Below are 14,531 nucleotides of genomic sequence, written 5' to 3'. Positions count from 1 at the left end.
CAGGGTGTGCTCTGGAGGTCGAGGCCGAGGCCGAGGCCGAGGCCGAGGCCTGTGGGCTTCAGTATCAAACCCCCGTAAGATTCGGTACCACCCCACCTCCGAGCCTCAGGTTCCTCTCACCCTCTATGGAGTGACTAAGCGAGCTCAGACATTCCACAATTCCCTTCCCCGAGGTTCCCCGAGGTAAAAGGAAATACCTCAAGCCCAAGCCTGGGCTGTGAGGCCCCATCTGTTCAAGGACTGCGGGTAGGGATGGACGGTTGTCCCCACGCCTTGCGTTGAGGGGTTCCTCTGCACTCCCTTCTAAGGGGGAAAAAAGGCTACAAAACACATGAAAACTAAAGTTTTGTTCTCCCAGCTTCTGAAGTGACATTTTCGGGAGCAGTGTGACCCTTTAACTTCTAACACTGCCTTAAGAGACAGAACGTTTCCTTTTCACGTTCCCCGCCCTGTCCGCTCATCGTAGTACTTCTGCACGGGACCGTGCACTGAAGCGCACCACTACCTCAGCCGCTTCCAGTCTTACCGTCTCCTAAGATGGCCGAGGCCGCTTCCGGCTCCTCCCCTGCCGCGGCCCCGCCCACCACTCACGTCAGCCTTCGCCTCGGAAGTGGAAGTAGTGACTGAGGTCAGGGGGCGGGATCGCTGCCTGGAGACGGCGGGAGCGGTTTCGCCATGGCGGCCGGGCCGATCTCCGAGCGAAACCAGGGTAACTGGAGGGGACAAACCCAGAATGGACTCTGGGAGTTTGGGGGACCTCGACTAGGCTCAGCAGTGTTTCCGTTGGGGCGGGAGATTTTACCTTTCCGAAGGGCGCGAGACTGGTCCCGATGCCTTATGGGGACGGGATGGACGCGCTTGAGGCCTGTAGTTGTGATGCTGTGTCCAATCCTCTGCTGCCTTCCCACTCAAAAAAGAAAAAGAAAAGTTACAGAGTGAACTTGCACCGCAACTCTAAATTAGATTTAGGATTGTCTATTTTCTGGAAAGGAGGAGTTTCTAAAAGCTTAATCTAACGTCTTTTTTTTTTTTCTTATTCTTTGCTTTTCTACCCCATCTCCACCCCCACTTCCTCCGCCTGGGTTCCATCTTCATGTTCCCGTTACCTCCCTACTTCCCCTCATCTCTGCCCTCACCTCCTAATCCTGTCTTCCAGATGCCACTGTGTACGTGGGGGGCCTCGATGAGAAGGTTAGCGAACCACTGCTGTGGGAACTATTTCTCCAGGCAGGGCCAGTAGTGAACACGCACATGCCAAAAGATAGAGTCACTGGTCAGCACCAAGGTGAGTACACGGCAAAAAGTGCAGTTACGTATGGAGGGGACAGACTGCTCCTGGAGGTCCCTAGAGGTATTAAGCGTTTTGGAGTGAGCAAACTAAAGATTTTGTTTCTGGAACCATTCTCAGTTGAAGTTGGGATTATTATTTCTTATCCTTTGTGCTTTAGAAGGCAAATGAGTTATAAACTCGTTTTTAAATCACTTCAGTTGCTAACTTCTTCTTTTCCACTTCCGCAGGCTATGGCTTTGTGGAATTCTTGAGTGAGGAAGATGCTGACTATGCCATTAAGATCATGAACATGATCAAACTCTATGGGAAGCCAATACGGGTGAACAAGGCATCAGCTCACAACAAAAACCTGGATGTGGGGGCCAACATTTTTATTGGGAACCTGGACCCAGAGATTGATGAGAAGTTGCTTTATGATACTTTTAGCGCCTTTGGGGTCATCTTACAAACCCCCAAGATTATGCGGGACCCTGACACAGGCAACTCCAAAGGTTATGCCTTTATTAATTTTGCTTCATTTGATGCTTCGGATGCAGCGATTGAGGCCATGAACGGGCAGTACCTCTGTAACCGCCCAATCACTGTGTCCTACGCATTCAAGAAGGACTCCAAGGGTGAGCGCCATGGCTCAGCCGCTGAAAGACTTCTGGCAGCACAGAACCCACTCTCCCAGGCTGACCGCCCTCATCAGCTGTTTGCAGATGCACCCCCTCCACCATCTGCTCCCAATCCTGTGGTATCATCATTGGGATCTGGGCTTCCTCCACCAGGTAAAGCTTTTGATAAAAAATGTTTGTCTTGGGTTGGGAAGGGTGGGGCCAGGAAGAAGGAAAAAGAACCTGGCAAGGAGGGGACATTGAGTCATTAGGTGAAAGGGGTTGAGGGATGATGATTGTGGTGGGAAGAAAGTTGTTGAGTTTCTCCAGAAGGTTGTTGCTCGAGTCATTTAATGTTGCTTCTGACTTTAGAGAGCTGGGAGGAGGGGAAAAGAGCTCATTCTGCCTGGAGATGCCAGGGTGGAACAGGCTCTCTAAAGGCACTCTCTGCTCACTATCATTAACTGTTTTTCCATTTTCTCTATAGGCATGCCTCCTCCTGGCTCCTTCCCACCTCCAGTACCGCCTCCTGGAGCCCTTCCTCCTGGGATACCCCCAGCCATGCCACCACCACCTATGCCTCCTGGGGCTGGAGGACATGGCCCCCCATCAGCGGGAACCCCAGGGGCTGGACATCCTGGACACGGACACTCACATCCTCACCCATTCCCACCGGGTGGGATGCCCCATCCAGGTGGGTGTTCTTTGCTGGGAAGGAGAGGGATGAGCTTGGTAGAGGAGCTCTATCAGTACTTAATGCTGCTCTCCTTTGTTCTTTAACAATAATAGATAGTGCCCAAGCTCTCCTTTTTTTCAGACATTGGTTTATGAAAAAAATGCAAGATACTTTACTGTTCATTTTAATAAACAACCATCATGCTGTCTATATTCTTGTTTAAGTTTTACCAAAGAGAACAACAGGCTCTTCTGCATTGGTTCTTTACCACTAGCGCTACCTGGGAAGCCTAGGCTCTCCTAGCCTCATTATTTCACACCTAATTTATTTCAGTAATACCCTAACTGACACTTTGACTCTAATTATCTCTACTTTGGTTGACTATCTCAGAGTAATTTTTCTTAAATACAGATATTCACACACCTTTGCTCAAAATTCTTCTGCTGCTCCCTTTTACTTACGGAGTGAAACCGAAACACTTTATCATAGCATTCTAGGCTTTGCACGATCTGGCTCCTGCCCGTTACTCCCATGACTGCAAGCTGTTCTCCTGGTTTTCCTTTAACATACTGTGCTGTTGATCACATCCATGCTTTGCACCTGCTGATTTTTTTCTGCCTGGAATGTTCTCTTCCAACTCTGTTGTCCACCTGAAAAATTCATGTTCATCCTTTAGAATTAGATCTTTGCTGTGACAGTGTCTCTGTTATCTTCCCAGATTCTGTTCAGTAGAATAATCACGCCATTCTGCAGCACTGTTACAATGCCTAAATCATGGAAGGAGCGAATGGGCTTCAGGGACTGGGGAGCTGTTGGATAGTTGGTTGATTTATTCTCTTGGGATGGAGTCAAGGATAAGGGCACTTTTTACCAGCTTTAATTTCTGTATTCTATCTGATGTCACTTTCTTCATTTTCTTCTCTGTCTTGTTTTCTTTGCCCTCCTGTCTAACTTCCTTTTGTCTCATTTCTCATTGTGTCTTGTTTTGTTCTCATAGGGATGTCTCAGATGCAGCTGGCCCACCATGGTCCTCATGGCTTAGGGCACCCCCACGCTGGGCCCCCTGGCTCTGGGGGGCAGCCACCACCCCGACCACCACCTGGAATGCCTCATCCTGGACCTCCTCCAATGGGGATGCCCCCCCGAGGGCCTCCGTTTGGCTCTCCTATGGGTGAGTAGTCTTTAGCCACCTCCCTCATCCTCACATATTGTTCTTGCAGCTTCTTTTGTCACACCTCTTACCTCCTGCACTTTCTTTCTTTCTTCTCTTTCTTTTCACTGTCTCCCAGTGTATCCTCTCCCTACATTGTCCCAATATGCACTGTCTCCTATTCTTTGTTTTTACTTAGTTTTCCTTTTCTACCTGCAGGTCACCCAGGTCCTATGCCTCCGCATGGTATGCGTGGACCTCCTCCACTGATGCCTCCTCATGGATACACTGGCCCTCCACGACCTCCACCCTACGGCTACCAGCGGGGGCCCCTCCCTCCACCCAGACCCACTCCCCGACCTCCAGTGCCCCCTCGAGGCCCACTTCGAGGCCCTCTCCCTCAGTGATTTCTCATTGTTTTTCCTCCTGTCGTAGCCTCCCAATATCTATTCACTTCCTTGGACCAATCAGAGCTGCTGTAGCTCCGAGGGGCTAAGGCGCTAATCCCTCTCAGGCCTTTCTTTTGTAAGTGTAATTTTTCACAGGAGGCTTTATTTTATTTTATTTTTTCCTACGTTGGCCCTAAGTGTTTTACAGATACCCAGAGAAAATTAAACTAAACTGCTTGTTTATCATTTGTGGTGCTTAACTTAATAACTTCTTTTTCTCTGAGAAGAGATGTCCATATATTGGGAGAACAGTAAGGTAGGAGTGAGGGTGTTTATTCCAAGTTTTAAAGACTTACTCTATAATGTGCTATTGCAAGTGCTGGACTGCTGTGTACTGCAGCACTTGATTCATTACGTCAAAGTTACACATAAGATGAAGACCCAGTATCTATGGCATAGAGTTACTGTGAGTATTTAGTTAGAACAGAAGTAAAGTTCCTGGAAATAAGATGGCAAAAATAGGAAGTAACATGCACAAAGCTATTCATTGCAGCACTATTTGTAATAACAGATTGGAAACAACTCTCAGTCAGTAGGGGACTGGTTGAATAAACTGGTAAATCTACACAATAGAATACTAAGCAGCAGTAAAAAGGAATGAGGGAGACTACACACTGATTGAAGAGATCATGAGACTATATTAAGTGAAGAAAGCAGCATGTAGAACAGAATGTATAATGGCCTTTCTTATCTAAAGGGTGACACATAATATATATTATACATTTGTCTCTATTGTAAAAATGGAAGGATAAGGGCTTCCCTGGAGCTCCAGAGGTTAAGACTCTGCTTCTACTGCAAGGGCCACAGATCCAGTCCCTGGTCGGGGAGCTAAGATCCCACATGCTACATGGCCAGAAAAAGGAAGGATAAACCATAGACTAATGGAAATTGATACCCACTAGGGGAAGGGACGGGGGAGCCTGGTGGGCTGCCGTCTATGGGGTCGCACAGGGTCGGACACGACTGAAGCAACTTAGCAGCAGCAGCAGCAGGGGAAGGGAAGGGATATGGAGGGAAGCTGGATTTCTCAAGCATACTGTTACTGTGGAACCGTGTATCTTAAATGGTAGCAAAGTAATTGCAATGGGACTGTAGGAACTCAGTAATCCTTCATTTTCTTTTGTTCTTTATACTGCCAAATATCTTGGGTAAGGGATGTGTATCTTATTCCTATTTCTTTTCTTCTCAGTCCTTCCAAACCTGATTTCCATCATATTTAAATCTGTGCTCTAGACTAACTAGATCAAATCCAGTGGCCTATTCTTTCCTTTGCCACATTTAATCCTGTTATATCATCCTCTTCTCCAAAGCTCTTTTTGGCTTATGTAACCACGAACTTTCTTAAACTCCAGGCAAGAAAAGGTAAGCCTGGCCCTCTTGTTCTTTTGCATCATTCTCATTCACGTAACGTAGTACACACATGGGCTCTGCTGGTGGCCACTGAAGATACAAAGATGAGCAGGGCAGTTCTGCTGTCTGATCATTACCAGCAGGGTGTGAAAGTGTTAGTTGCTTAGTTGTGTCTGACTCTTTGTGTCCCCATGGATCATAACCCACAGGGCTTCTCCGACCATGGAATTCTCCAGGCAAGAACACTGGAGTGGGTTGCCATTTCCTTCTCCAGGGCATCTTCCCAATCCAGGGATCAAACCTGGGTCTCCCACATTGCCAGCAGTCTCTACCCTCTGAGCCACCAGAGCAGTAGACTGATACATAAGAGATTATTATGAAACAAAATATTTTGAGAGCATAAGGAAGGGTATCCAACCTGGCCTGAAAGTCCAAGAAAACTTCCTGGGAAAATGACAGTTGAATGATCTTGAAGGTTAGAAGCTTCTCAGACAAAGATGAAGGGAAACTCATTCCAGATCTGTGGAATGCTTCTGAGCAGAAGTAAGAGACCAATAAGTAGCATAGTATATAATGTGCTAAAGCTAAGCTGTTCAGTGCTGGAGGCAGGATGAGATCAGAACCAGTCAGGGAGTGCCCAAAGATTAGTTCTCAGCCCTTCTCACATTGTGGCACAGAGAACCATTTCAAACAGCACACAGATAGGATGCTTCAGGCTTTAGACTATTGGCTTAAGAACTCTAGCTATCCCAGGCTCTGCCTAGCAGTCCAAAATGCTGAGGGAATTAACATCATTGTCAAGACACACTGGCTGGGAAGCTGCTATCCCTGATGGGAAGCCACAGGGGATTTAAGCGAGGAGATGACAGATTTGGTGTTTTAGAACCATAGTTGCACTGTAGAGGGTAGATTTGGGGGAGATGAAGACTGTTAAGCTATGCATCTGGCAACAAATCAGGTGAGAGTGTGTGTGTGTGTGTTCAGTTGCTCAGTTGTGTCCGACTTGGCCACCCCATGGACTGTAGCCCACCAGGTTCCTCTGTCCATAGGATTTCCCAGGCAAGAATACTAGAGTGGGTTGTTCTCCAGGGGATCTTCCCGACCCAGGGATCGAACCAGCATCTCCTGTGTCTCCTGCATTGGCAGGTGGACTCTGCCACTTTACCACTGTGAAGCCTCCAGTGGGGAGATATTTAAAAGGCAAGTTAGGACTTGGTATTAGATTGGGTACAATGAATGAAGGGAAGAGTGGAATCAAAGATGAGAGTAGGCAGCAGGAAGAACTTGGGGAAGCAGGATAAAAATGATAAGCACAATTTTGGATATGTTGACTTTGTAGCGTGTTGGAACGTGTGCAGGTTGAGTCATCTAGTGGATGTCTGATTACATATGCCAAAAGCTTGGGGGAAGGACTTCTCTGGCGATCCAGTGGTTAACACTTTACTTCCACTGCAGGGTATACAGGTTTCATCCCTGCTCGCGGAACTAAGAGCCTGCATGCAGAACTTACATTGGCCAAATTAAAATCTTGGGGGAAGATTAGACATGGTATTTCACATCATGACTGGATACCAGGCTTCTGAGTCACAAGAGGATGAACTGACCACCTTAATTTCAAGCAGAGTTCTGCTATATGTGATCATAAACTGAGGTCCCAGAAATGCTTGGAACCTGGCATAGCTGGATCCTGGCTCCACACACCAGAGGCCAACACTGGAGCATCCCCAGGTGTTGGGAAGCTTTGTCTCAGTCTCTGTGTGCTTTCTGCCTTCAGATTATCTATCAAATGAATGGATTCTTCTGAGATCTCACTTCCTCGATTGAAGATTGAACCTGGGCTGCGACAGTGAAAGCCTGTAATCCTAACCATTAGGCCACCAGGGAACTCCTCCTATGAGGCAATTCTGGCTGTTTTCTGATATCATGTTGATGAATTCACACTGTCATAGAGTAAATTAGTGCCTTTGCTGAATTCCCTACTGTCTTTATTCAAACCACTGTTTTCTCAGACATTTATTCTCAGAATCTCTGAGCTTTTATTCATTCAGTAATTCCCCGAGTACCTCCTCTAGTTATTAAGTTTGACTTCCTTAAATTCTCCTTTATCTTTCCACCCTCTGGTTCTTTCAGACTCTGCTGCTGCTGCTAAGTTGCTTCAGTCGTGTCCGACTCTGTGTGACCCCATAGATGGCAGCCCACCAGCCTCCCCCGTCCCTGGGATTCTCTAGGCAAGAATACTGGAGTGGGTTGCCATTTCCTTCTCCAATGCATGAAAGTGAAAAGTGAAAGTGAAGTCGCTCAGTCGTGTCTGACTCTTAGCGACCCCATGGACTGCAGTCTACCAGGCTCCTCCATCCATGGGATTTTCCAGGCAAGAGTACTGGAGTGGGGTGCTGTTGCCTTCTCCATTTCAGACTCTGCTGCTGCTGCTGCTAAGTCACTTCAGTCGTGTCCTATTCTGTGTGACCCCATAGACGGCAGCCCACCAGGCTCCCCCGTCCCTGAGATTCTCCAGGCAAGAACACTGGAGTGGGTTGCCATTTCTTCTCAGCAATTCTTTAAACAGAGTACGCCTTGCTACTTCAGTTCACACATCTGTTTGTTTTTTAGTTTTCGTGCACCCTCTGACATTTTGTAATCGCCCTCCCCCATGCATGAAATTTTAATATCACTGATATGCTGTTGTATCTGTATATGTACTATGGCCCTTTGGAAGGTCATAAACATAACATCTAAGGTTCTCATCTCTGTACCAATTTTTGACTTCTTGGGAGGGGGGCAATACTACTCCCATTGACAATGCAGGCTCTAGACCATGGGTCCTTAATGTTTGTAGGCCATGGGACAGTCCTTTGAGAATATGACAAAACTATGGACCCTACCCAAGAAAAAAATGCATGCATGCATATTTACCCAATATCCTGAAGCAAAAATTCCAGAAGTTTCATGGATCCCAATCTAAGTATCCCCACTAAACTGAATCCCTTAAGAATCCTTAACGACTTTCATTCTATTAATCTGTATCTCCTGAGAGTGTTGAAAGCTGCCTAATATACATAATAATTGTAAAAATGGTGATGGTTGTTTGGTTGTTAAGTCATGAACTCTTGTGTTCCCATGGACCATAGCCTGCCATGGGATTTCCATGGGATTCCCCAAGCAGGAATACTGAAGTGGGTTACCATTTCCTTCTCTAGGGGATCTTCCTGATCCAGGGATTGAACCCTAGTCTCCAGCATTGCAGGTGGATTCTTTACTGACTGAGCCACTAGGGAAGTTCCAACTATAAGAATAATAATAGCTAACATTTACTGAACTCTTACTATATGCCAGGTACTGAACTGTTTTATATGCATTATCTCAATCCTTAAAACAATGCCTTAGGTAGATTTTACTTTTATGATTTTAGATTTTGCTTTTGCACCAGTTTTAAGATGGGGAAGCTGACATTAAGTTCCTTGACCAAGGTCACATGCTAAGAAGCGGTAGGTGTAGTAATTGAAATAAGATCTGTCTGTATGCAGGTCAGGAAGCAACAGTTAGAACTGGACATGGAACAACAGACTGGTTGCAAATAGGAAAAGGAGGACGTCAAGGCTGTATATTGTCACCCTGCTTATTTAACTTACATGCAGAGTACATCATGAGAAACGCTGGGCTGGAAGAAGCACAAGCTGGAATCAAGATTGCTGGGAGAAATATCAATAACCTCAATACCCAGATGATACCACCCTTATGGCAGAAAGTGAAGAAGAACTAAAGAGCCTCCTGAAAGTGAAAGAGGAGATTGAAAAAGTGGGCTTAAAGCTCAACATTCAGAAAACTAAGGTCATGGCATCCGGTCCCATCACTTCATGGCTAATAGATGGGAAAACAGTGGAAACAATGGCTGACTTTATTTTTTTGGGCTGCAAAATCACTGCAGATGGTGACTGCAGCCATGAAATTAAAAGACACTTACTCCTTGGAAGGAAAGTTATGACCAACCTACACAGCATATTAAAAAGCAGAGACATTACTTTGTCAACAAAGTTCTGACTAGTCAAGGCTATGGTTTTTCCAGTGGTCAAGTAATGGATGTGAGAGTTGGACCATAAAGAAAGCTGAGCGCAGAATAATTGATGCTTTTGAACTGTGGTGTTGGAGAAAACTTGAGAGTCCCTTGGACTGCAAGGAGATCCAACCAGTCCATCCTAAAGGAGATCAGTCCTGGGTGTTCATTGGAAGGACTGATGTTGAAGCTGAAACTCCAATACTTTGGCCACCTGACGTGAAGAGCTGACTCATTGGAAAAGACCCTGATGCTGGGAAAGATTGAGGGCAGGAGGAGAAGGGGACGACAGAGGATGAGATGGTTGGGTGGCATCACCGACTCAGTGGACATGGGTTTGGGTGGAATCTGGGAGTTGGTGATGGACAGGGAGGCCTGGCGTGCTGTGGTTCATGGGGTCACAAAGAATCGGACACGACTGAGCGACTGAACTGAACTGAACTCAACTCCGTAGCCAACTGCTTAGTCACGTTATACAATTGTTTTTACTGAATAAATACATGTTGAATGAATGAATGTTTTGCCTTGTGACTTATTGGCTTTCTATATAAGCTATCCTCTCTCTAATTGCATTAAAAGCTCCTCGAGGGTAGGAATTTTGATGCTTCACTTGTTAGCATCTCTCATTGGAACTTTATGGTATCTTCTTTGCGACCCCATAGACTGTAGCCTACCGGGCTCCTCCATCCATGGGATTTTCCAGGCAAGAATACTGGAGTGGGTTGCCATTTCCTCCTCCAGGAGATCTTCCCAACCCAGGGATCAAACCCCAGTCTCCCACATTGTAGGCAGACGCTTTACCGTCTGAGCCACAAGGGAAGCCACTTATGGTATCTTAGAGAGGCTGTTATTGACCCTCTTATATCCCTCTTTATGCTCCCCATCCTGACAATCTCATGTGCATGAAGTGGAGTAGACAAAAAGTAGTGATAGGATATAAGTGGGTGCCTGATGTTGAGGAGTAGTCAATATTCAAAAATATATTTTTGGCATGCTACGTGCTTGGCATGCAGGATCTTTAGTTCCCAACCAAGGATAAATTCATGGCCCCTGCAGTGGCAGTGCAGAGTCTTAACCACTGGAACACCAGGGAAGTCCTGAAGCAGAGCCAATTTGATGGATAAGTGGTGAAAGAAGTTACACCAGAAAGTAGTATAAGGCCGTGATTTAAAACCTTGGAAAGCTCTGAAACCCAGAGCTATGAAGCCAGAGACCTATATACTGCATGAACCTACTTATATGAAGCTCTAGAATAGACAAGTCTAACCTATGGTGACAGAAAGGAGATCAGTGGTTGCTAAGGATGGGGAGATTAACTTCAGAATGGCACAACAGAAATTTTAGGGGCAATGTTCTTTATCTTGATCAGAAGGATTGTTAAAACACATGGAACTATACACCTAAGATGGATACATTTTTAAAGGTTAAGAACTCTGCATCTATACTGCCTTTGTTCAAATCCTAGTTTTGCCATTTCTGAGTTGTGTGATTAATCAAGTTACTACTTAAGCAATCAGTGCCTCAATGTCATCTGTAAATGGTAATCATTTCATAGGTTAATGGGGAGGTGGGGTGAGTTAATTGTTGTAAAGTGGTCAGAAAAGTGCCCAAGTCAGGTAACTGCTCTAACAACGTCAGCCATCATTACTATACACCCATTTATCACCTCCTGCTCCACAGTCTTATTTCCCACACCCATATAAGCCATTTGTGGAGAAGAGCGGTCTGAGGCGTAGGAACAAGTCTAGACTAAAAGACTTCCCTCGTAGTCCAGTAGCTTAGACTCCATACTCCCGGTGCAGGGGGCCCAAGCTTCAATCCCAGGTCAGGAACTAGATCCCACACGCTGCAACTAAAAGTTCACATGCCACAACTAAAGATTCCGCATGCTGCAAAGAAGATCTAAGATCCTGCATGCCACAAATAAGACTCGGCACAGCTAAATAAATAAATCAGAGATAAACATTAAAAAAGACACACAGATCTTCAATATTTTTACTTAAGAAATCCTTAGCAGTAGCAGTGTTAGTTGCTCAGTTGTGTCTAACTCTTTGCAACCCCACAGACTGTAACCCACCAGACTCCTCTGTCCATGGAATTCTCCAGCAAGAATACTGGAGTGGGTTGCCATTCCCTTCTCCAGAGCATCTTCCCCACCCAGGGATCGAACTTCAGGTCTCTTGCATTGCAGGCAGATTCTTTACTGTCTGAGTTACACAGATCCATAAACAAACAAAACAAATTATGTAAGTATTTCTTAAGGATTTTTACATATGCATGTACTTTTCACTGCCATTTAGATTAAAATGTAGCACATTCCCACCATGTGACCACTATTTCCTCTCACTGTTTAATTTGCTTTTTCTTGAGCTTTATGTAAATGGAATCACAGGAGTGTACTCTTTTTTGGGGGGGGGGGGGCGTGGTCTGGCTTCTTTGCTTAGTATTTTGTTTGTGAGATCTTTTTATGCAGCTGTATACTATTTTATGCAGCTATATACCCATGGGGTGTCAAAGAGTAAGACATGACTGAGCGACTGAACAACAACAAATATAGTAATTCAGTCTTTTAAAATAGTATTCCCTATATGGGGCTTCCCCACTGGTTCAGCGGTAAAGAATCCACCTACAATGCAGGAGACATGGGTTTGATCCCTGGTTGGGAAGATTTCCTGGAAGAGGGCATGGCAATCCACTTCAGTACTCTCACCTGGAGAATCCCATGGAGAGAGGAGCCTGGCGGGCTACAGTCCATGGGGTCACAAAGAGTTGGACATGATTGAAGCGGCTGAGCATGCACACATTCGCTATATGAATATAGCACAATTGGTTTATACAAGTTTAACCATTCTTTGGCTGACAGACATTTGAAGTTTTTGACTATTACAGATAGAGCTGCTGTGGAAAATCTTGTACTATCTTTTATGTAGGACATATGCACTCATTTCTCTTGGGAGAGTATTTGTTGGATCAGATTTGACTTGTTTTTAAAGGATCAGCCTAACTGCTGAGAATATTGGGTTTTAAATAAGCAAGATTGGAAGTAGGGGAGCCAGTTAGGAGGCTTTGCAGTAGTTTTAAGGTAAGAGATGATGGTGGCTTAGACTAGGGGGCAGGGGTGGAGAAGTGGTAGACACAGAATATATTTTAAAGGTAGGGCCAACAAGACTTGCTGATGTAGGGATAAGAGAAAGAAAGGAAATAAGGATAACTGTAAGGTTTTTGGCCTGAACACCTTGGTGAAAAGATGGGAAAGAACTCGTTCAGAAGTTTGTTTAAGGATCTGTTAAATTTGAGATGCTTATTAGATATTCATATGGTTGAATTGAGAGATGTTGAATTGACAGATGATGATTTTGAGTTTGAGCTTGGTGGAAAGGTCTGGACCTTTGGAGATAAAAATGTGGGAATTGATATCATAGAGATAGCATTAAGGTTAAGGATCTACTTGAGCTGATCACAAAGAGAGTAGGTGGAAGCAGAGAAGGGCCCTGGACTGAGCCCCTAGGAAACTTAATGTTAGTGGACCCAGAAAAGGGGCCCATGAAGGAGTAGCTGGTGAGGTGCATGGGTCCTTGGTTCTAGGGAGAAATGATGAAGTCTTTCCTCAGAACTTGAAAAATATATCCACCCTTTCCCTCTAAGAGTACAAGATTTCTATTTTAGAAATGGATAAGTAATGGCTAAGCAGAGAGTATGCAAAGACACCTTAAAGAAAAGACATGGCTCCCTGCCAGCAGAACTTGGCTTTAACCTAATTGAAAATATTTACATGTTTAAATGAAGAATATGTCAACCTAAAGAGAAGTCAGCAGTGAATGCTAGTAAAGGGAGAGTCCCTCAGTCCCATGTGGGCACAGCCTTTCCAAGAGCCATCCTGGAAAGAGTGCTTTAACCAGCAGAGTTAGAGTAGTCCAGGAGCATTGGCGAGGCTGCCCACAGCGTAGAGATGGGGGGTGGAGAATTGTAGCCAAGAAGAGTTTTCTGAACCCATTGGCACGACTCCTTGCTGGGGATGGCCAGATGCCATTAAAGATACAACTCCTCCTCTTTGGTTATATCAATGTGCATTTATATGTTGACATTATTGTTGACTTGGTTTAAAGGGAGAGAATGTGCTAGACATGCAGACATGAGTTTTCCTTCAGTGTGAGTGACAGTTAAATTTCTCTCTGTAACTTAACGCTTATGTATTATGGCTATATGTTTTAGTAAATTGTAAACTTTGTTGGCACAAAACAGTATTCCAAGATGTAGCTTTGTGAAACTCCAGAGACCCATATCTTTGTCAGTGATAAATTCAGTAACACAAATGCCACCTGTGAGATTGGGGACACCCAGGTGCAAGCCCTCTCCATGTAACGTATCCCAACATTTTGAAACCTCTGTGCTTAACAGAACAGAATCACACATTATTAAATACAAGAGATCCAATGCAGCATCTACTCTAAGCCCCTCATTTTCCAGATGAGAAAACTGGGGTTCAGAGAGACAGAGAACTTGACCAAGGGCCCACAGCTTATTGGAAGTGCGAACCCTGGTCAGTGCTCTGTCCAAATAACCCCAGGCCTTACGTCGAATAGGTAGACTCACATTCAGTATGAGCATCTCCAAAGCACCCTGCTGCCCTCATCTCTGAAGCAAATATGTTCACCAAGTGGTATGTCTTGGATCTCTAAGCCCAGGTTACTGATACAGAGGCAAAGGAAAGATAAAGGAAAGAATTGAAACCAATTCACCTCCTTCTTGCCCTGGAAGCAAAAGTGTGTGTGTGTGTGTGTGTGTGTGTGTGTGGTAAGAGAAAGTGGGGAAGAGCACTGCGGGAGATTGTTTTTTTTTTTTTTTTTGAGTCATTGTAACAAATACCTAGGGCTTCCCTGGTGGCTCAGTGGTAAAGAATCCACCTGCCAATGAAGGAGAGGCAGGAGATGAGTGTTGATCCCTGGGATCAGGAAGATCTTCTGGAAA

The 14,531-nt window shown here is 45.2% G+C and overlaps 1 protein-coding gene across 1 annotated transcript; it reads left to right on the top strand.

The window, feature by feature from the left end:
- The first annotated feature begins 647 nt into the window (after positions 1 to 647).
- SF3B4 (splicing factor 3b subunit 4) lies at positions 648 to 4,348 on the top strand. The gene is made up of 6 exons (XM_086392373.1): positions 648 to 709; positions 1,157 to 1,285; positions 1,519 to 2,061; positions 2,375 to 2,581; positions 3,561 to 3,734; positions 3,933 to 4,348. The coding sequence occupies exons 1-6, from the start codon at positions 676 to 678 to the stop codon at positions 4,118 to 4,120; spliced, it is 1,275 nt and encodes a 424-aa protein (XP_086248499.1). The 5' UTR covers positions 648 to 675; the 3' UTR covers positions 4,121 to 4,348.
- Positions 4,349 to 14,531: the final 10,183 nt, after the last annotated feature.

The sequence above is a fragment of the Bos grunniens genome, chromosome 3 (assembly GCF_055505025.1).
Source record: "Bos grunniens cultivar Pamir isolate PY7600 chromosome 3, Bosgru_T2T1.0, whole genome shotgun sequence".
Classification (NCBI taxonomy): Eukaryota; Metazoa; Chordata; class Mammalia; order Artiodactyla; family Bovidae; genus Bos; species Bos grunniens.
Note: the sequence above shows the minus strand (reverse complement) of the source record. Positions and strands in the feature narration are given on the sequence as shown.